The 22582-nt window shown below is 47.8% G+C and overlaps 2 protein-coding genes and 1 long non-coding RNA gene across 4 annotated transcripts in view; 2 read left to right on the top strand and 1 right to left on the bottom strand.

The window, feature by feature from the left end:
* Positions 1-22582, bottom strand: part of LOC135177972 (uncharacterized) — a 40826-nt gene that overhangs the window by 16062 nt on the left and 2182 nt on the right. The gene's annotated exons all lie outside the window — the stretch shown is intronic.
* LOC135178411 (alcohol dehydrogenase 1-like) lies at positions 2775-9344 on the top strand. The gene is made up of 9 exons (XM_064149366.1): positions 2775-2792; positions 5564-5665; positions 6462-6603; positions 6706-6793; positions 6909-7128; positions 7252-7512; positions 7826-7961; positions 8459-8597; positions 9320-9344. Exons 1-9 carry the CDS (start codon positions 2775-2777, stop codon positions 9342-9344), a joined length of 1131 nt encoding a protein of 376 aa, XP_064005436.1.
* On the top strand, positions 15915-21063 carry LOC135178410 (alcohol dehydrogenase 1-like). The gene is made up of 9 exons (XM_064149365.1): positions 15915-15932; positions 16805-16906; positions 18290-18431; positions 18534-18621; positions 18737-18956; positions 19080-19340; positions 19654-19789; positions 20281-20419; positions 21021-21063. Exons 1-9 carry the CDS (start codon positions 15915-15917, stop codon positions 21043-21045), a joined length of 1131 nt encoding a protein of 376 aa, XP_064005435.1. The 3' UTR covers positions 21046-21063.

The raw sequence follows: 22582 nt of genomic DNA, 5'->3' as shown, positions 1-22582 counted from the left end.
GCCACGGGAGGCTGAGTTCAGGCACCAGTGCAGCACACACTCTCCTGGCTTGCCTCCTGAAGCCCAGCACATCATTTTGTGGGGTGCAAGGAAATGAGGATGAGGAGCTTGGCAACATTGATGCCACTGTCAGCGTTCCTGTGCCTGGCTGGGACACAGAGGGACTTCTGAGAAAATGCTTTAACCAATAAAGAGTTTCTGTCAAACTTGTACACTCAATCAACAGAGATCCATGGGGAAGGAGGTCTTTCTCATACTCCATGCTCTTCCATGTAACAATGTCATGTAACTTCAAGTGCCACTAACACACACAGGCATGGACATGGCTCCATTTTGCAAATGCTCTTCTACTTCATAACTCATTTCCATTACCAAGAACAACTGTGCAAAATCTTCTGCAGGGAACAGGATTGCCTCCATAAGCCAGACTTTCTGCTACACAGACACCTCTTGTGCTGCAGAACATTGGACTTAGAACACTGTAATGCCTTTTGCCCTACTCTGAGTAGCTCTTATCGAAATTTTTGAGCTTCTGGAACCCTCTCATCACGATCAACACTTACACACCCTATATAGAATTATACAACTGGTCTATCAAAGATTAACAGCTTCTGTCTTGTAAAGTGGCACATTTTACAACAGCATCTGCACATCAGTCTCTCTGTGACATGCTATAGAAGTAACTGTTGAAAAGGTCACTTGAGGAAGACCCCTTACTTCATTACTGAAGACCACCAGAGGGATCACTGGATAAAAAGAGACATGCGTGGAAGAGATACCTCCCATTCTTGGAACTGATAAGGAAAATACAAACTTTTCTTAGAATTAGTAATGAATATGTAATAGAACAGGATATAAAAAGAGAAGATTAAAAACAAATGGTGTGTGTTAGGGTAGAGCTGAGCTTCCCCGTGCCCCCAGGCAGTACATTGCTTGAACCCTGTGACTGTTTTAAAAGTCTTATTTTGCGTGAACATAAGTTTATGCCTTTTATTTAGGACAAAATCCTCTTTGAGAAATCTAAGCCTAGCTGAAGGACAATTCGGTTGTTCTACAATAACTCTGCCTGCAGCCAACTCTCCTCACTGCGCCGCAACAAAGGCGCTGCGTGAAAAACGACTTCTGTCGCGACAGCAGCGTCCTCTGGCGGCCACATCATTAGAGAGCACCTCAAATTCTGCCCCATTCCTGAAACATCACTGGTTTCACTGATGACCACGGAGTTATGCTGTAAAGACTTGCAAAGACATTCGCAGGTACTAGGAGAAAACGCTCTGACGTATAAGCAAGGAACTTCCAGCACAGCCGATCCCTCGCTTGGGTCTTAAAAATTTCCCCTGCACAGTCACTTTAAGAGCAGTGTAGTAGAATCAGCACATAAAAGATCAGCTTTTAGTGCTTGATTTGATTTTCAGTGAAAGCAAATACCTGAGAATTTGAACTGCAAAATTCACAGGATGACTTATGTCATAATATTCCATTACCCCAGTGCCACAGTATCACAGTATCACCAAGGGTTGGAAGAGACCTCACAGATCATCAAGTCCAACCCTTTACCACAGAGCTCAAGGCCAGACCATGGCACCAAGTGCCACGTCCAATCTTGCCTTGAACTGCCCCAGGGATGGCAACTCCACCAACTCCCCGGGCAGCACATTCCAGTGTCCACGTGTCTGCAGCCAAACTGCCATGGTCACTTCCATGAGTATTTTTAATGTGTTGAAGCTGGTGAGGGACTGTTGACAAGAGCATGTAGAAACAGGACATGGGACTATGGTTGTAAAGCAGGAAAGGGGAATTTTGGATTGGACATTAGGAAAAAGTTCTTTATTGTGAAGGTAGTGGAACTGACTAATCTCTTGGTCACCAAGCATTATCTGCAGCTTGCCAGCATCCCCAGGAGGGGAATCTCTTTGAAAGAGTTCTCAAGACAAACACAAGCAAATTAAGTGCACTGCATTTCCAGTGTACACACAGGAACAAAGCATGCTAAAGAAGCCTGTACCTGTTTCATACAACTAACATCCACACAACTAAGGATGTGAACCCATTCTCATTCCAAGGAGAGGAACATTTCTCACAAGAACCAGGCACCAAAACTGATCCTCTGTCCTGGCATTCACAGCAACAAAGTCTTACAAGCATTTCCCTATAACTCACTGCAAGAGCTTACTCCTCTTTCTGAGTTATAAGAGGAGAGATTCTATCCCCAGATTAATCCAGGCCTTTCGATTGAGCAGGGACAAGACCAATGTGTACAGAGGATCTGTCATAACCCAGAAGGACAAGCCCAGCTTGGCACAGGGAGCCCTACTGCTCATGGTTCAGTTCCGAAGAAGTTCCACTGCCCCAAAGCCAACAGAGGCCGTAAGGCACCACATGGTAGGGCATTGAGATGCCACTCTTCTCCTTCCACACATGCTACAAGCAAGCAACACAGAAAGATCTTTCTGAGCTCTCTCTGCTTTTCATGCAGGGTCGACACGGCATGGCCTACATGCAGAACCACCAATGATAACCTCCCTCGTGAACCTTGGCCTGCCCCTCCCTACTCTCAACACAGTTATTAACCACAGCTCCAAGCTCTCTGGTGACAGTCCCATAGCAGGACTCCCTCCACACTCCTGGCCATCCACTTCAGCTGAGCAGAGAGGGTTCCCAGCAGTGCTCCACATCCACAGCTGGGCTGTTTTAGCAACTTGGGTCTTCAGCCAGAGGAATAGCAGCCTCGCTCCAGCTTGCTTCATTGAAGGCAGAAGCTCCTCTGAGACCACATGGCTACTTCTGGAAAAGTAAGGACCAATGCATTTTCCATACTCCTTTCCAAGGTACCTTGCTCCTGGATCAGTGCTCTCAAAATGGCTCACCTGCACACCTCTGTTGTGCACCCTCTTTCACCTCACTGCCCAGCTCATCTAATCCCTTTCAATTACATCAGCTCCTGCTTTCAGACCACCACATCTCCCAAGACCTGTGTTTGGCACTGCATTCCTCTCCTGCTCTGCCTCTCAGCTCAGGAATGGAAACACCAAAGCCTGCTTCTCTGCAGAGCACCCTTCTGCTCAGCTCTGCTCTGTGCTCCTGCTTGGGCAAGGAATTCACAGGTGGACTCTCACAGCCACTCATCTCCTGTGTTCAGTCTTGACCTTGCCTTGCTCCTTTTCCTATTTCAAGCTGCAAGCACAGTTTTGCTGATGTCAAAACAGCTTTGGGCTGATCAGCTCATGGTTCAGGACATGCCACTCATTTGATTGGGAATAATCCGGTGAGGCAGGAATTATAAAACTGTAACGATTTTTATTTCCCTGAAAGCCCTGCCCTAAAACTTTATGAGAAAATAGGTAACCTTTTATGGACAGGCTCTAATTCAGCCAGGAATTTTAACAAGGTTGCTTATGGTCATTTTTGACAACTTAGGAAAGTCAGAAAAATGCAAAAGGCTAAGCCACAAAATAGCTTTACCACACTTAGAAAATCAGAGGTGATCCAGGACCCTAGGGAAAGGCTGAAAAATGCTGGACTTATTAATGAGGGTAGAGCATAGGAATTTGGAGATGGTCCCTGGATCTCCTTTGTAGCAGCCTCTGGAAACTGCAAGTTAAAATCTAGTTTAGGAGTCCTGTGCCATAGATTGATAAGAATGTATCACAGTATCACAGTATCACCAAAGTTGGAAGAGACCTCATAGATCATCAAGTCCAACCCTTTACCACAGAGCTCAAGGCTAGACCATGGCACCAAGTGCCACGTCCAATCCTGCCTTCAACAGCTCCAGGGACGGCGACTCCACCACCTCCCCGGGCAGCCCATTCCAGTGTCCAATGACTCTCTCAGGGAAGAACTTTCTCCTCACCTCCAGCCTAAATCTCCCCTGGTGCAGCCTGAGGCTGTGTCCTCTCATTCTGGTGCTGGCTACCTGAGAGAAGAGAGCAACCTCCTCCTGGCCACAACCTCCCCTCAGGTAGTTGTAGACAGCAATAAGATCTCCCCTGAGCCTCCTCTTCTCCAGGCTAACCAATCCCAGCTCCCTCAGCCTCTCCTCATAGGGCTGTGCTCAAGGCCTCTCACCAGCCTCGTTGCCCCTCAAACCATAAACAGAGAGGATTTTCCCCACGGCTTAATGCCGCTTGGGGTCTATATATTATTTGCCCAGCAGGTGGGCTGAAAGCTCTTCCTGCTCTATGGCAGGAGGCAATAGAAATTACAGAGGCATTAAAGCATTTACTCACAAGTTTTGATGAATTATCAATCACCCTCCGGGGCTACATCACAGCCTATACAAGTGTCCAATTCTTCAGGGTCTCCACCTGTGGACTTTGAGGCTGCAATCCTCCGTCTGCTGGGGAAATAGTCTCTGAGCTTGTGCTGCTGGTTTCCTCTGGATGCTCTCTCAAGGGATAAGTAGGCAGGATCTCAGGTGCAGAGGAAATACAATGCCGTGCAGTCTGAGCACGGTCTAACACTGGCTACTCAGGCCGATCGTGTGCAGACAAGTGGGTCTGCTCCTGGCAACTTGTGGCAACAGCACACACCAGGTAATGAGGCAGGGGGCGTGCAAGGGGATGCATGGCTGAGCTCCACAAATATACAGGCAGGCTTAAGTGAGCTCTGCAAGTGAGTATGCAGGCAGGCAAGCAATGTGGGGGAGTAAGCACGTTTTTACCTGTGTACCCCTATTTATTAAATGTGGGCCAAGATTAATGGCCCCTTGACCACTAGAACGACCAATCAGGTTGGCAGTCAGCCAAACCCTACCATAATAGGCAAAAGCCACAAGCCTGGACCTTCCAAATATGGGAATCACAGGCTTTACACTGGACAGGCACAAGCTGGGTGTGTGGGGGCTTACACAACCACCTTACACACTCAGGCGTCCTGGGCAGGCCAGACCTTATGGCACCAGGTCTGTTGTGCCTTTTTGTGCTCGTTATGTGTTTACCTCTGGTCCAGGCAGGCAAGGCACAAATAAGCCTCCTTTTGGGCCTACAGGCTCTCCATGACAATAACTTCCACCAGGCAAAGCTTGCAGAAGTGGCATTGCCTTAGCAGCCCTGGGAAGCTGTAATGCTAGCATGTCTCAGGGCACCAGCAGTGTATGGCAGAGGTAGGGCTGCTCCAGCTCAGGGGTAGGGAGCAGAAAGCTAAGGTATGCAGGTCTGAGGAGAAGCTGGGTCCAGGTGCCACACAGAAATCTCTCAAACAAATGGATCTAATGAATCTGCACACTACTTTTGCTCATTCTATTAAAGTCTTCACTAGACAATGTGTCCAGTGCGAATATGTGCTGGGCACGAAGCAGCCAGCCAATCACAATTCCAAATCCCAGTGTGGGATTTTCCACGAGTGAGTACACGTGTGAGACTTCAGCTAGCAGTGGGAGGAAAAGGGCACCTTTTGCCTTTCCCCGTTCAAGCCCACAGGGGCAGAGGCAAAGCAATTATGCTTCCCCCATTCAAAGCTCCGCAGACAGAGCTGCAGAGAAGTGTTTGGAGCACCCTACAACAGCCACACACCAATTGTTCCTTTGGCAATGGGGAAAAAATATCCTCTCTCTGGCTTCCAGGTTATCAAATGCAAAGCTGCTGTCGCTTGGGCCGCGGGCAAACCACTCTCCATAGAGGAGGTGGAGGTTGCACCCCCAAAGGCAGGTGAAGTCCGTATCAAGGTAAAAACTTCTTTCACTATTTTATTTGATCCTTTGGGGCAATTCTTCTTCTAGTGGCTATACCTTGAATGTACCTGGCAGAGATCTATGTAACCAATGCCTATTGGTAGCAGTTTCTCAGCACCAGTGAGAACATTTTTAACCCTCTTTCTCTAGCCATCTGAACATACGAAGGAAGGTCTCCATGTACATATTCACAGTTTATGATGCTTCTTGCTCTTACTCATTGTTTAGCTGCTGATTTCACTGTGTGAATGTTAAGGCAGTGGGATGTTCTAGAGAACATCATCCTTTAGCAACAACACTACATCCTGGACAGCAAGAAATTCAAATCACCCCTATGAATTAGTTGGGACAATTTTACCAGGCAGGAATTATAAAAATATGTAGTTATTTTTATTTCCAAAAAAGCTCTGCCCACTAACTATCTACAAACCAGTTAAATTAGGGTTCTAATTTGGTTGGGAAATCTTCACAAAGATGCTTATGGGCAATTTAGTCATTTAAGACAATCAGATAAATGGAAAACATTTAGCCACAAAATAGCTTTGCCTCACTTCTAAATAAAAGGCAGACATTCCACAAGCTAATCCCCAGCCCCTACGGCACAGTGCAGAGGAAAGGCACTAGAAGCATTCTGTGTGAGTGGAAGCAGAAAGGCAGGCCTGGGCACAGAATGGCAGCATGGGGTGGCAGCACCAATGCTGCTGGGGATCATGACAGCCATGGGAAAATAACTTCCACAAAGTGAGTTCAGCAGAGGCCAGAGATCACCTACTCTTTCCTCTCCAAACAGATGGTGGCAACTGGCATCTGTCACACAGATGAACACCTTCGGCAAGGTCTTTTTCCCAATGCAGATTTCCCAGTTATCCCAGGACATGAAGGAGCAGGAATTGTGGAAAGCATTGGAGAAGGAGTGACCTCAGTGACACCAGGTAACAATTCCACGCAAACACACACCCAGGATTCAGCCCGACAGCAGCTTTTCAAGGTATGCCCCGGGACAGATCACTAACACAGGATGTACATTGCTCCAGGTGACAAAGTCATTCTCCTTTGTGTTCCTCAATGTGGAAAATGCAGCTTCTGCCTGAATCCTGAAACCAACTTCTGTGTGAAGGAGCAGTGAGTTTACCTTGCCTTCCCCTACACCTAAATTGGGTCAGCTGTCCCTCAGCAATTGTGACACCCCCACAGGGCCTTTACTTCATGAAATATCAATCCTTCTGCCTCCCAACAGTATGTTTGAATCACAGTGCGTGCTGCCTGACAAGACCACACGATTCACTTGCAAAGGGCAGCAGATCCACCACTTCTTCTGGGTCAGCACCTTTGCAGAATACACTGTGGTCCCACAATATGCTGTTGCCAAGATCGATGCTGCTGCACCTCTGGACAAAGTCTGCTTGCTGGCTTGTGGCTTTCCCACAGGATATGGAGCTGCCATCAACGCTGCCAAGGTTGGTATTCAAACATGGCCAGCAAAAGCACCCTGCAGCCACACTCACAACTGCACCAGCCCTGTGCAACCCTCGACAACCTCCTCCTCACGCTGGACACTCACAGGGCCCCTTCTTGTGCAGGTAAAACCAGGCTCCAGCTGTGCTGTCTTTGGCCTCGGAGGAGTTGGCCTCTCTGTTGTCATGGGCTGCAAGGCAGCTGGAGCTTCCCGCATCATTGCCATTGATGTCAACAAGGACAAGTTTGCCAAGGCCAGGGAGCTGGGAGCCACTGACTGCATCAACCCTCAAGACTTCAACAAGCCCATCCACGAGGTGCTCATTGAGATGACCACATATGGTGCAGACTACACCTTTGAGGCTGCTGGGAAATTGGATACATTGGTAGGTGGCATTTCAACACGTGTCCTCCCTCCCAGCACGCTTGCAGGCTCCCATCAGGGCAGAATTCACCTGGTGGGCTGCTCCTTGCCTGCTGCCTGCACTGCTGGCCACATCCTTGCTAAGAAAGGCAGGCTCTTGCCTTTGTAAGCAAGCAACATACAAGATGCAAAACAGGCACTGCACTCTCCTTGTCTCCTGCACAAGGGAGTCTGAGTCTGCAGATCACCAGGGAGGGGCAGACAGCTGCACAGGAAGAATGTTTTCCTCACAAACTCAACAGCACCTTCTCTAAGACACCTGTCTGTCCCATCAGGCTGCTGCCATGACCTCCTGCAATCCCAGCACCGGCGTGTGTGTAATGGTTGGTGTACCGAAAGCTGGCTCAATGCTTACGATCGATCCTATGCTTCTGCTGACAGGGCGTGTGTGGAAGGGGACTATACTAGGAGGTACAAAACATAGGGAAACATATCTGACATCTCAGCTTTTACCTCACCAGACTCTCATTCCCAAATGTCAGTGGAACACATCAGTAACTATGCCCTTGAACATGAGATTTCCCATCTGAGCAATGCCCTCAGCTCTAGCACAAAAGATACTTTTCCCATAGTCATTACTCACTAAGTTCTGGGTCACCAAGAGTATTCTGTTTGTCAGTGTCCCAGGAAGTGTCTTTGACAGGGTTTTCAGAACAAACATAGCCAATAAGAACACCACATTTCCATTGTGCAGGCATGAAGCACACTAACAAACATCTTACTCTTCCATAGAGTTCAGCACACACAACTGTCTGTCTACACTAAGCCAAGCTCATTCCAAGGAGAGGAATACATCTCACAAGACCCAAACATCAGAACTGGTCATCAGTCCTGCTCTCTACAAACACCACCTTACCAAAACATCATTTCCTGTCATATTCACTGCTGATGTTCTTTCCTCTTCCTAGGTTGGAAGATGAGAGATTCTATCCCAAAATTAGTGTCTAGCTATTTGGAGAAGAAATTCGACTTAGATGTGCTAATCACCCACACGCTGCCCTTCGCTAAACTGGAGGAGGGACTGGAGTTGTTACGTGCAGGAAAAAGGTGAGACCCTGACTAGCAGGAAGGAGGTACAACAAATGCCACCTCCACGTCAAATGTAAACAGCCCAAGCCCTCTGAAAGACAGCCCATGCAATATGTCTTCTCATCCAAGCCTCTGCAGGAAGCAGGAACAAGGAGATTCTGCCATAACCCAGAGGGAAGAGCCCTGCTCATGGTTCAGTTCATCAGAGCACAGCCGCAGCACAGGATCACAGGACATTAGGGGCTGGAAGGGACGCAAGGAGATCATCGAGTCCAACCTTCCTGCCAGAGCAGGAGAATACTATCTAGCACAGATCACCAAGAACACATCCAGACAGGCCTTGAAAGTCTCCAGAGAAGGAGACTCCATGACCTCACAGGCCCTCAGACACCACATGGCAGGGCACTGTCTGAAAGCACAGGACAGGCAACAGAGTCAAGGAGCAAGGGACATCGTGAGCAAGAATGGCATAAAAGCCAAAGGAAGGAAGAATGTCTCTTAGAGCAGCAGCAGCACATGAGCTTTGGGAAGGGACAAGGCGCCTCAGCTGCTGAGGTGTTCCACTCAGCAGGATTTTGAGTCTGCCCCACTGCTGTGAGACCCATGCAGCTGAGTCAGGGAGAGGCTGGATGAGAAAGAAGGGGCTTGTCTTGAGGCAGAACTGCCTGTCCCACTGCCTGCTCCTGAACACTCCCAGCCACAGCACCTCTAACCCCACTGCTCTCCTTTCTGCTTTTCAGCATTCGCACCGTCCTGCTCTTCTGACAGATGCAGCCACGGGAGGCTGAGTTCAGGCACCAGTGCAGCAGACACTCTCTTGGTGTGCACCCTTGTTGCCCAGCACATCAATTTTTGGGTGCAAGGAGACAAGCATGAGGAACTCGGAGGCACTGATGCCACTGTCAGTGCTCCTGTGCCCAGCTGGGACACAGAGGAACACTTCTCCTGAGAAAATGCTTTAACTAATAAATGGTTTTAGTCAAACTTGTCCCATGTAATTCAGTTGACAGAGATCCCATGGGGCAGGAGGAGCTTTTTCTCATACCCCATGCCCCTCCAGCACACTTCTTGCCTCAGCAGCAAGCAACTGCCTTTTCCTCCTCCACCGCTGGTGCTTCTTGCCTTCACTTGCCTTATACACATCTCTGGCCCCATCTCATCTGGGTGAATGCTGAGACCAAAGTTCAGCAGGGAAATGACAGCTAGTGCTGAGTTCAGGCACCAGTGCCACAGACACTCTCTTGGCTTGGGCCCCTGTTGCCCAGCACATCATTTTGTGGAGTGCAAGGTGATGAGGATGAGGAACTCAGTGGCACTAATGCCACTGTCAGTGCTCCTGTGCCTGGCTGGGACACAGAGGGACACTTCTCCTGAGAAAATGCTTTAACCAATAAAGAGCTTCCATCAAACGTGTCCCATGCAGTGCACTCAATCGACAGAGGTCCCATGGGGAAGGTGGTCCTTCTCATACTCCATGCTCTTCCATGTAATGCTTCCATGTAACTTCAAGTAACACTAACACACAGAGGCAGGGACATGGTTCCACTTTTGCAAATGCTCTTCTACTTAATAACTTATTTCCATTACCAAGTACCACAGAATATTCCAGAACAACTGTGCAAAATCTTCTCCAGGGAACAGGATTGCCTCCATGAGCCAGACCTTATGCTACACAGACACCTCTTGTGCTGCAGAACATTGGACTCAGAACACAGTACTGCCTTTTGCCCTCTTCTGAGTAATTCTTATCAAAATCTATAGCCCTTTGAGCTTCTGGAACCCTCTCATCACAATCAGCAGTTATACACCAGTTTGTGGTGTGCAAGGTGACAAGGATGAGGAAGTTGGAGGCACTAATGGCACTGTCAGCGTTCCTGTGCCACTGATGCCACTGTCAGTGCTCCTGTGCCGGCTGAGACTCAGAGGAGTCACCTGTGTCACCCGAGAAAATGCTCTAACCAATAAGGGGTTTCAGTCAAACTTGTCCCATGTAGTGCACTCAGTCGACAGAGGTCCCATGGGACAGGAGGAGCTCTTTCTCACACCAGGCTCCCTTCCATCACACCTCTTGTCTCAGCAGTAAGCAACTGCCTTTGCCTCCTCCACTGCTGCTGCTTCTCACCTACCCATCTCATCTGCATGAATGCTGAGGCTTCAACCAAAGTACAGCAGGGAAATGATACATTGTAAAAGTACACTTTTGGAAGGGCAAGGGCAGAATTCTTCCTTACACTGCAGAAGCACAATCCCATAGGATCAACCACGATCACTGGCAAGTACATCTGTTCTGTGCACAGAAAGAAGGGCAAGGATATGATCTTTATGGGTGCCCTCCTATTCTAGGACTCTATGATTGTGTGATAGCTTGGACTCAAAAATTGCAATTGGTGTACAATTCTTGTCTATCTTAACAACTTTTTTCTCCTCTGACATTCTCCTTCATTTGAGTGACCAGAAGCAAGTGTACATGCTTTGTAGCCATTTATCAACATTTTTGGCACCTCTCTTTAATATCTAATATGTTGGGGTGGATCTTACTCTCACATTCCTTACCTCATTCACCTCCTTTCCCTTCTATTTTGTAGGAGGCATACAAGAAATTCATCCTAATGGATATTAAAGCAACAAAGTGCCTTGAAGGATTGTGAATCAAGTAACACCTTCCTGGTTCATGAATGTTAACAGTTTTTTCTGACCAGGACTAACCTTTTTCCATCCTAACATTAACATATGTCTTTTCATCTTTAAAATCTATTAAGAGTACCACAGAATTACAGAATATATTGGGTTAGAAGGGACCTTTAAAGGTGACTTTATCTGTGTCAAGGACCATTTAGCAAAAAGAGCAAGGCAAAAACACTTCCCTAAATTTCTCTTCAGCATGAGGACAGCTTCTGTGGAGATACAAAAAAGCTACTGAGCCTACCAGTTCAACAATAACTTTCACAGCCTGCCAAAGCAGAACAATGCTACTGAGCTGCTAACAGCCCACAGCAAGAGGATTGCCCAGAGGTCTAATGGAACAGGAAAATCTAAGGACAGTAGGCAAATACTGTACAAATCCAAGTACACAAATCTTTTGTGTTTATGGGTGTCACACAGGCACTCATAAACCAGCAGCAGCTACCCAAAATGTGCATTTATTGCAACCAAAATTACTCGGCACTCTTTCCAACAGAAGTAAATTACAAGTTCAGGTGTCAGCCAGGAATATATTACTGCACAATTAATTCTCAAGCTTTAAGGATTTTTTCATTCCAGAAAGATGAACCAGAATGTGCACACACTCATCTCACACAAGGCTACTCCAAAAATGGGCACTTACTGAAGGAGAGATAAGGATTCACTTAAGGATATAACCAGAAAAGATACACTCACCAAAGTGGAGATGAGGACTCTCTGGGGCTGTCAGGACGATGAAGCCAGTCTCTTTTCAGTGATACCCAGAAAGAGGACGAGGAGTAATAGACATAAACTCAATCAAAAGAAATTCCATCTCAGTATGACATATTTTTTTACTGTGGGGGAGACAGAGGCTGCCCAGAGAGGTTGTAGAGTCTCCTTCTCCAGAGATCTTCAAAACCTGCCTGGACAAATTCCTGTGTGACCCATCCTAAGTGGCACTGCTTTGCTTGGACTCAATGCTTGGCCTCAACCAGGTCGGAAGAGACCTCCAAGATCATCCAGTCCAACCTAACACCCAGCCTGATCCAGTCAACTAGACCATGGCACTAAGTGCCTCATCCAGACTTTTCTTGAACACCCCCAGGGACAGTGACTCCACCACCTCCCTGGGCAGCCCATTCCAATGCCAATCACTCTCTCTGAGAAGAACTTCCTCCTAACATCCAGCCTAGACCTACCCCGGCACAACTTGAGACTGTGTCCCCTTGTTCTATTGCTGGTTGTCTGGGAGAAGAGGCCACCCCCCACCTGGCTACAATGTGCTTTCAGGCAGTTGTAGACAGCAATGAGGTCACCCCTGAGCCTCCTCTTCTCCAGGCTAAGCAACCCCAGCTCCCTCAGCCTCTCCTCAGAGGGTTTGTGTTCCAGGCCCCTCACCAGCTTTGTTGCCCTTCTCTGGACACGTTTCAGCACCTCAACAATCTCTCTTGAATTGAGGAGCCCAGAACTGGACACAGTACTCAAGGGGTGGCCTGAGCAGTGCTGAGTACAGGGGAAGAATAACCTCCCTTGTCCTGCTGCCCACATTGTTCCTGATACAGGCCAGGATGCCATTGGCTCTCTTGGCCACCTGGGGACACTGCTGGCTCATCTTCAGCCTACTATCCACCAGTACCCCCAGGTCCCTTTCTTCCTGGCTGCTCTCCAGCCACTCTGTCCCCAGCCTGTAGAGCTGCTTGGGGTTGTTGTGGCCAAAGTGCAGAACCCTGCACTTGGCCTTGTTAAATCTCATCCCACTGGCCTCTGCCCACACATCCAGCCTGTCCAGATCCCTCTCAGGGCTCTCCTACCTTTCAACAGATCAACACCTGCTCCTAGCTTGGTGTCATCTGCAAACTTATTGATGCAGGACTCAATCCCCTCATTCAGATCATCAATAAAGATGTTGAACAGGACTGGGCCCAGCACTGACCCCTGGGGAACACTACTAGTGACTGGCTGCCAACTGGATGTGGCATCTAAAGGTCCTTTCCAACCCCTAGTATTCAATGATTATATGCTTCTATGAATTCAAGGAAATATCCTTGGGCAGCATCCCAAGTCTAAAAGGAGGATTGTGCTAGTTTGAAACTAGCTAGAATGTTCTGGTGAGAAGGACTAGATCACAGGCTGTGAAAGAGAAACAATAGTGATGTCTACTTCACTCGTAGGCTTGCTGAGATGTATACGAACAAGAGTCCCTCTTTGTCTGGGCTGTGGGCTGCATTTCTCTCTACCCTCACCTCCTGTCTCCCCGATTAATCCACTTGTTTCCTAACCCCCCTGGCCGACCCTCTATTCTTCCTTGGGGCACAAGGCAACATCTGGGGTAAGGTAGGGGAGTGGGAGAAGGTGGAAGGGTGGTTGGGAGCTCCTCCTGGGGACTCAGGTTTCTGGGAGGGCTGCTGTGTTTCTGTATTACCTTTTACCTTGTATATTTCTGTCTGTAGCTGTATATACTGTAAATACCTGCTTGTATATTGTGCTAAGCTGTAAATAAAAGCTTCATTCAAATTTCCAGAGCTGGCTGAGTCTAGTGAACCCTGTCCACCAATCAGCTGCAGCAAACCCACAACAAAACCAGGGTAAGGATCTAAACCTAGAGGTGCTGATTAATGGCTGTGAGGCCACAAGCTGATCTTTAGCAGGTCTCCAGCAAGCCCTGGCCCTCTGTCAGGTGTTTGTCAGGGCGTTCTGTTTCTGTCAGGCCCATTGTACCTGCCACCATGGGTTCTGCAAACTGCTATGTAGTTGATGTTCGTTCTCGCAGCAATTGAAATGTCCTCCTTTTCTAGGGAGTGACCTCAATGTTTTGAAGGCTCTCACTAGCACTTAAGCCTTATCTATGCCTGGTCTCATTATTTAACAAAGTGGTTTAACATTTAAGAAATATGTGCTAAAAATTACTATATATACAAGAAAGTGCAGCTCACACAAACCTGGAACTTAAGTTACCACTGAAGGGACAGCAGCCAGCACTGTATGATTTGAGGAATATTCTGTACAGCAGCACAAAATTTTCCTATTATCATATAACACTTAGACCTGCAGACATAAATGTAGTTCCATGTTTGAAAAGACTGTTGTATTTTCAACTTATTTCCAGGACCAAGTCCCACACAATATTCCAGCACAACTGTGCAAAATCTTCTCCAGGGAACAGGATTGCCTCCATGAGCCAGACCTTATGCTAACAGACCCTTCTTGTGGTGTGGAACATTGCAATCAGAACACTGTAATGACTTCTGCCCTCTTCTGTGTAGCTCTTATCCAAATCTATGGCCCTTTGAGCTTCTGGAACCCTCTCGTCGCAATCAATAATGACACAGCATATCACAAACACACAACTGGTCTATCAAAGATTAGCAACTTCTATCTTGTAAAGTGGAACCCTTTACAACAGCTTCTGAACATCAGTCTCTCTGTGCCCTGCTATAGAAGTTACTGATGTTTCTTTAAACATAAACCAAGCAGGCTGCTGTGCTATGACATAAAACCTGAACCTAGCTGAAGGACAATTCGGTTGTTCTACAATAACTCTGCCTGCAGCCAACTCTCCTCACTGCGCCCCAACAAAGGCGCTGCGTGACAAACGACTTCTGTCGCGACAGCAGCGTCCTCTGGCAGCCACATCATTAGAGAGCACCTTAAATTCAGCCCCATTCCTGAAACATCACTGGTTTCACTGATGACCACGGAGTTATGCTGTAAAGACTTGCAAAGACATTCGCAGGTACTAGGAGAAAACGCTCTGACGTATAAGCAAGGAACTTCCAGCACAGCCGATCCCTTGCTTGGGTCTTAAAAATTTCCCCTGCACAGTCACTTTAAGAGCAGCGTAGTAGAATCAGCACATAAAAGATCAGCTTTTAGTGCTTGATTTGATTTTCAGTGAAAGCAAATACCTGAGAATTTGAACTGCAAAATTCACAGGACGACTTATGTCATAATACTCCATTACCCCAGTGCCACGTGTCTGCAGCCAAACTGCAACACAGCAGTGCTGCAACACTGCAACACAGTCTTACCAAAACAGCATTTCCCTATAACTCACTGCAAGAGCTTACTCCTCTTTCTGAGTTATAAGAGGAGAGATTCTATCCCCAGATTAATCCAGGCCTTTCGATTGAGCAGGGACAAGACCAATGTGTACAGAGGATCTGTCATAACCCAGAAGGACAAGCCCAGCTTGGCACAGGGAGCCCTACTGCTCATGGTTCAGTTCCGAAGAAGTTCCACTGCCCCAAAGCCAACAGAGGCCGTAAGGCACCACATGGTAGGGCACTGAGATGCCACTCTTCTCCTTCCACACATGCTACAAGCAAGCAACACAGAAAGATCTTTCTGAGCTCTCTCTGCTTTTCATGCAGGGTCGACACGGCATGGTCTACATGCAGAACCACCAATGATAACCTCCCTCGTGAACCTTGGCCTGCCCCTCCCTACTCTCAACACAGTTATTAACCACAGCTCCAAGCTCTCTGGTGACAGTCCCATAGCAGGACTCCCTCCACACTCCTCCTGGCCATCCACTTCAGCTGAGCAGAGAGGGTTCCCAGCAGTGCTCCACATCCACAGCTGGGCTGTTTTAGCAACTTGGGTCTTCAGCCAGAGGAATAGCAGCCTCGCTCCAGCTTGCTTCATTGAAGGCAGAAGCTCCTCTGAGACCACATGGCTACTTCTGGAAAAGTAAGGACCAATGCATTTTCCATACTCCTTTCCAAGGTACCTTGCTCCTGGATCAGTGCTCTCAAAATGGCTCACATGCACACCTCTGTTGTGCACCCTCTTTCACCTCACTGCCCAGCTCATCTAATCCCTTTCAATTACATCAGCTCCTGCTTTCAGACCACCACATCTCCCAAGACCTGTGTTTGGCACTGCATTCCTCTCCTGCTCTGCCTCTCAGCTCAGGAATGGAAACACCAAAGCCTGCTTCTCTGCAGAGCACCCTTCTGCTCAGCTCTGCTCTGTGCTCCTGCTTGGGCAAGGAATTCACAGGTGGACTCTTACAGCCACTCATCTCCTGTGTTCAGTCTTGACCTTGCCTTGTTCCTTTTCCTATTTCAAGCTGCAAGCACAGTTTTGCTGATGTCAAAACAGCTTTGGGCAGACTGAATCATGGTTTGGGAAATGGCACACACAAATTGTTCCTTTGGAGAAAAATTTGGCACAAATTATCCAGTAGCCAGTCACAGGGGAAGCATTCCTTAACCCACCTTAGGTACCTCTGGACAGTGTCTTACAAGATCAACAATAAACCTCTTAATGGACTCTTCCACTAGCTAGGCTCCACATTCCACATCAGAGCATAATCTCTCTGTTAACATGTGATGACATTATGAACCCCCCAAAATCTCCTAGAACATATCTCACAGTCTTTGTGTGAGCAAGCACCATGGGTTTTTCTTCAGACCTTCAAGCAGGCAAGTGGTTTCTGAATGTCACCTACTTGGTAAACAGCTGAGCTCTACTGAGTTCTCTTTTAGGTAACCGACTGTCCCTGAGCACATCCCAGAGGCAAACATTCCATGCAGTGTAATCCCCTCTCTGGCTTCCAGGTTATCAAATGCAAAGCTGCTGTTGCTTGGGCCGTGGGCAAACCACTCTCTCTGGAGGAGGTGGAGGTTGCACCCCCAAAGGCAGGTGAAGTCCGTATCAAGGTAAAAACTTCTTCTGCTATTTTTTGGATCCCTCTTCTAGTGGTTATACCTTGAGTGTACTTGGCAGGGTTATGTGTTACCAATGCCTATTAGTAGCAGTTTCTCAGCACCAGTAAAGTATTTTTAACCCTCTTTATCTATCTCAACATATGAATAAAAACCTCTATACTAAATGTTCACAGCTTATGATATTTCTTGATCTAACACATTGTTTAGCTGCTGATTTCACTGTGTCAAAGGTAAGTCAGTGGGATGTTCTAGACAACAGCACCCTTCAGCAACAACACTACATCCTGGACAACAAGAAAATCAAATCATCCTTTACACTCAAAATCTGGGATTGCTCTTAGACAAAAGATTCCAGCCTGTGGATAGCACAGCAGGGCTCTAAACACAGGATGTTACTGCTACACACCAGCAGCCATGCACTACCCTTGAACTACTCATCCCAAACATCCCATAACTCTGGGTAGGGCCCTGTTCTGGTCATCAGAAAAGGACAGCCTGTCATGATTACCAAACTCTGTGGCACACCTAAGTATGCCACAACTACTTGCTCTCCCTGCTAAGCTATGCCAGGCTCTTTCAGGCACGAGCACCTGGGATTTTCCTTTCTGTTGTGGTAGGAGGAGTTCCAGGTTATCCCAGATTTCTCAAGAAAACTACAGAGATCAAGATCCATCCCAGGGGACAAATTTGTCACCCCCAGATATCATCATTATCGTAATCCTGCAGATACTTTAAAAGCAAGCAGCAAGGTCAATTCATTCTCTTTTCTTCCTGCCCTTCAGCTGTCTAGAGGGAACCTTATCTGGGTAACTGGGTAAGTCTGTAGGAGGACCCTGTACGCCGTGGACTACAAAGCTTGGGGCCACAGTGAATTCTGCCTGCTTTTGGTGGTTTAGGTTGGGTTGGGGGAAAGATTTTGGGGGAATTCTCATGTTTCCTGTATCTGTATTAGGTGTTAAGGATTCATGTATGCTGTGTCTTTTCCTGTACACTTTTAAAAACAACCTTTCTGTATTTTTCCCCAATCCAGCAAGAGTGTTATTACTTTAGTGCCCTCTTTTTGCTTAAACAGAAGTGAAGTAGGATAATCTCAATCTGTCGTGCTCTTAAACAAAAAACTGCCACACTTTCCCAGAAAGCTGGGACCCACAGACATTCCACAAGCTAATCCCCAGCCCCTACGGCACAGTGCAGAGGAAAGGCACTAGAAGCATTCTGTTTGAGTGGAAGCAGAAAGGCAGGCCTGGGCACAGAATGGCAGCATGGGGTGGCAGCACCAATGCTGCTGGGGATCATGACAGCCATGGGAAAATAACTTCCACAAAGTGAGTTCAGCAGAGGCCAGAGATCACCTGCTCTTTCCTCTCCAAACAGATGGTGGCAACTGGCATCTGTCGCACAGATGAAAATCTTCGGCAAGGTCTTTTTCCCAATGCAGATTTCCCAGTTATCCCAGGACATGAAGGAGCAGGAATTGTGGAAAGCATTGGAGAAGGAGTGACCTCAGTGACACCAGGTAAGAATTGCATGCAAACACACACCCAGGATTCAGCCCGCCAGCAGCTTTTCAAGGTATGCCCCGGGACAGATCACTAACACAGGATGTACATTGCTCCAGGTGACAAAGTCATTCTCCTTTGTGTTCCTCAATGTGGAAAATGCAGCTTCTGCCTGAATCCTGAAACCAACTTCTGCCTGAAGTGCCAGTGAGTTTACCTTGCCTTCCCCTACACCTAAATTGGGTCAGCTGTCCCTCAGCAATTGTGACACCCTCACAGGGCCTTTACTTCATGAAATATCAATCCTTCTGCCTCCCAACAGTATGTTTGAATCACAGTGCGTGCTGCCTGACAAGACCACACGATTCACTTCCAAAGGGCAGCAGATCCACCACTTCATGTGGGTCAGCACCTTTGCAGAATACACTGTGGTCCCACAATATGCTGTTGCCAAGATTGATGCTGCTGCACCTCTGGACAAAGTCTGCTTGCTGGCTTGTGGCTTTCCCACAGGATATGGAGCTGTCATCAACGCTGCCAAGGTTGGTATTCAAACATGGCCAGCAAAAGCACCCTGCAGCCACACTCACAACTGCACCAGCCCTGTGCAACCCTCGACAACCTCCTCCTCACGCTGGACACTCACAGGGCCCCTTCTTGTGCAGGTAAAACCAGGCTCCAGCTGTGCTGTCTTTGGCCTCGGAGGAGTTGGCCTCTCTGTTGTCATGGGCTGCAAGGCAGCTGGAGCTTCCCGCATCATTGCCATTGATGTCAACAAGGACAAGTTTGCCAAGGCCAGGGAGCTGGGAGCCACTGACTGCATCAACCCTCAAGACTTCAACAAGCCCATCCACGAGGTGCTCATTGAGATGACCACATATGGTGCAGACTACACCTTTGAGGCTGCTGGGAAATTGGATACCTTGGTAGGTGACATTTCAACACGTGTCCTCCCTCCCAGCACGCTTGCAGGCTCCCATTAGGGCAGTATTCACCTGGTGGGCTGCTCCTTGCCTGCTGCCTGCACTGCTGGCCACATCCTTGCTAAGAAAGGCAGGCTCTTGCCTTTGTAAGCAAGCAACATACAAGATGCAAAACAGGCACTGCACTCTCCTTGTCTCCTGCACAAGGGAGTCTGAGTCTGCAGATCACCAGGGAGGGGCAGACAGCTGCACAGGAAGAATGTTTTCCTCACAAACTCAACAGCACCTTCTCTAAGACACCTGTCTGTCCCATCAGGCTGCTGCCATGACCTCCTGCAATCCCAGCACCGGCGTGTGCGTAATGGCTGGAGATCCACCTGCTGGCTCAATGCTTACAATCGATCCTATGCTTCTGCTGACAGGGCGTGCGTGGAAGGGGACTATGCTAGGAGGTATGAAATGTAGGGAAACATATCTGACATCTCAGCTTTTACCTCACCAGACTCTCATTCCCAAATGTCAGTGGAACACATCAGTAACTATCCCCTTGAACATGAGATTTCCCATCTGAGCAATGTCCTTGGCTCTAGCACAAAAGATACTTTTCCCATAGTCATTACTCACTGAGCTCTGGGTCACCAAGAGTATTCTCTGTTTGTCAGTGTCCCAGGAAGTGTCTTTGACAGGGTTTTCAAGACAAACGTAGCCAATAAGAGCACCACATTTCCATTGTGCAGGCATGAAGCACACTAATAAACATCTTCCTGCTTCATACAGTTCAGCACACACAACTGTCTGTTTATGGTAACCCACTCTCATTCCAAGGAGAGGAATATGTCTCACAAGAACCAGACACCAGAACTGGTCATCAGTCCTGACTTTTACAAACACTAACTTACCATTTCCCCTGGTATTCACTGCAGGTGTTCTCTCCTCTTTCTAGGTTGGAAAATGAGAGATGCTGTCCCTAAGTTGGTGTCTAGCTATTTGGATAAGAAATTCAGATTAGATGTGCTAAACACTCACACGCTGCCCTTTGCTAAACTGGAGGAGGGACTGGAGTTGTTACGTGCAGGAAAAAGGTGAGACCCTGACTAGCAGGGAGGAGGTACAGTAAAGACCACTTCCACCTAAAATGCAAACAGCCCAAACATTCTAGAAGACAGTCCATGCAATATGCCTTCTCATCCAAGCCTCTGCAGAAAATTGGAACAAAAGCCTTGCGTCAGGAGGATCTGCCATAACCCAGAGGGAAGAGCCCACACTCAGCACAGGGAATGCCTCTGCTCACGGTTCAGTTCAGCCGAGCACAGTCATAGCACTGCACCAACGCCACCACAGACCCTTAGACACCACATGGCAGGGCACTGTCTGAAAACACAGAACAGACAACAAGAGTCAAGGAGCAAGGGACATCTTCAGCAAGAACAGCATAAAAATCAAAGGAAGGAAGAATGTCTCTTAGAGCAGCAGCAGCACATGAGCTTTGGGAAGGGACAAGGCACCTCAGCTGCTGCGGTGCTCCACACAGCAGGATTTTGAGTCTGCCCCACTGCTGTGAGACCCATGCAGCTGAATCAGGACATGCCTGTCCTGAGGCACACCTGCCTGCCCTACTGCCTGCTCCTGAACACTCCCAGCCACAGCACCTCTAACCCCACTGCTCTCCTTTCCACTTTTCAGCATTCGCACCGTCCTGCTCTTCTGACAGATGCAGCCACGGGAGGCTGAGTTCAGGCATCAGTGCAGCAGGCACTCTCCTGGCTTGGCTCTGGAAGCCCAGCACATTGTTTTGTGGGTGCAATGAGACAAGGATGAGGAACTCGGTGTCACTGGTGTCGCTGTCAGTGCTCCTACGCCTGCCTGGGCCACAGAGGAACACTTCTCCTGAGAAAATGCTTTAATCAGTAAAGGGTTTCAGTCAAATTTGTCCCACGTAGTGCACTCAATCGACAGAGGTCCCATGGGACATGAGGAGCTCTTTCTCATACCCCATGCCCCCCCAGCACACTTCTTGCCTCAGCGGCAAGCAACTGCTTTTGCCTCCTCCACTGCTGCTGCTTCTCACCTTCACTTGCCTTACACAAGTCTCTGGCCCCATCTCATCTGGGTGAATGCTGAGACCAAAGTTCAGCAGGGAAATGGCAGCCATTGCTGCCATTCTCCAGCGTTACTTGGCAGGAATACAATGTGTTTGCTCCATGAGGTTATCCTCAGGTAAATCCTGCTGAGGCATTAATAAAAGAATTAATATTTGCCTTTGTCTTTTAATCAAAAATTATCTAAGTGTTTGAACTATGGAAAGCAGCAGAAAAGATAAGAGCTGTACTTAGTCCTCATAAAAGCATTTCAGATTCTAATCCACAAAGTGATTTCTAGCGGATTTTCTTCCATTTTTGCAATGGTTTTATGAACATAACAGACATAGGGAGCCAGAACAATGACTACCACGATGAAGACAAGGACCTTAAAGCCTCTGCCTACTTATACAAACATCTGATGTAACAAATCAGTTACTAAAACTTGTCTGATATTTGACCATATACTGCATGTCAGGGCATCAAAGTTGTTGGATACAGATATGGGTTATCCTTTTAATCTCCCATTAAAAAGTTTTTCATTCAATGCCCACTGACATACAAGTTTGATTTTGTTTTCCCTCTACTCATTGGAGATTTAAAAAAAAAAAAGCACTCTTCAGATGGTTTTTGCAAAGCTGCACAGCAATGGGAGCTCAGAGCCAACAACCTCCTCCCATACTCATATGCACTTCAAAGATTTTCCAGGGTTGCCAGGTGCCCTTTGCACTTCCTAACTGCAAGCAGGACAGTCAGCAATTCTGAAATCTATGTTGTCTTCCTATCAGTGTTGGGTTTGCAGGTTTGATGGAGAAGAGCTTCACATGGATGTCTCGAAGAAAAGTAATTTTACACATAAAATCAAAGACTGCATCTATCACAGTATCACAGTATTATTAGGATTGGAAGAGACCTCACAGATCATCAAGTCCAACCCTTTACCACAGAGCTCAAGGCTAGACCATGGCACCAAGTGCCACGTCCAATCCTGCCTTCAACAGCCCCACGGACGGCGACTCCACCACCTCCCCGGGCAGCCCATTCCAGTGTCCAATGACTCTCTCAGGGAAGAACTTTCTCCTCACCTCCAGCCTAAATTTCCCCTGGCGCAGCCTGAGGCTGTGTCCTCTCATCCTGGCGCTGGCCACCTGAGAGAAGAGAACAACC

The sequence above is a fragment of the Pogoniulus pusillus genome, chromosome 9 (genome assembly GCF_015220805.1).
Source record: "Pogoniulus pusillus isolate bPogPus1 chromosome 9, bPogPus1.pri, whole genome shotgun sequence".
NCBI lineage: Eukaryota > Metazoa > Chordata > Aves > Piciformes > Lybiidae > Pogoniulus > Pogoniulus pusillus.
The sequence above is the reverse complement of the archived record's forward strand: the minus strand, read 5'-3'. Positions and strand labels throughout refer to the sequence as shown.

Excerpts from the sequence above, each read along its gene's own strand:
- LOC135178411 (XM_064149366.1), top strand. Across the intron at positions 6,604-6,705 it reads AGTGACCTCAGTGACACCAG|GTGACAAAGTCATTCTCCTT; the intron begins GTAACAATTCCA and ends ACATTGCTCCAG. Across the intron at positions 8,598-9,319 it reads TTGTTACGTGCAGGAAAAAG|CATTCGCACCGTCCTGCTCT; the intron begins GTGAGACCCTGA and ends TCTGCTTTTCAG.
- LOC135178410 (XM_064149365.1), top strand. Across the intron at positions 18,622-18,736 it reads AACTTCTGCCTGAAGTGCCA|TATGTTTGAATCACAGTGCG; the intron begins GTGAGTTTACCT and ends GCCTCCCAACAG. Across the intron at positions 19,341-19,653 it reads CTGGGAAATTGGATACCTTG|GCTGCTGCCATGACCTCCTG; the intron begins GTAGGTGACATT and ends CTGTCCCATCAG.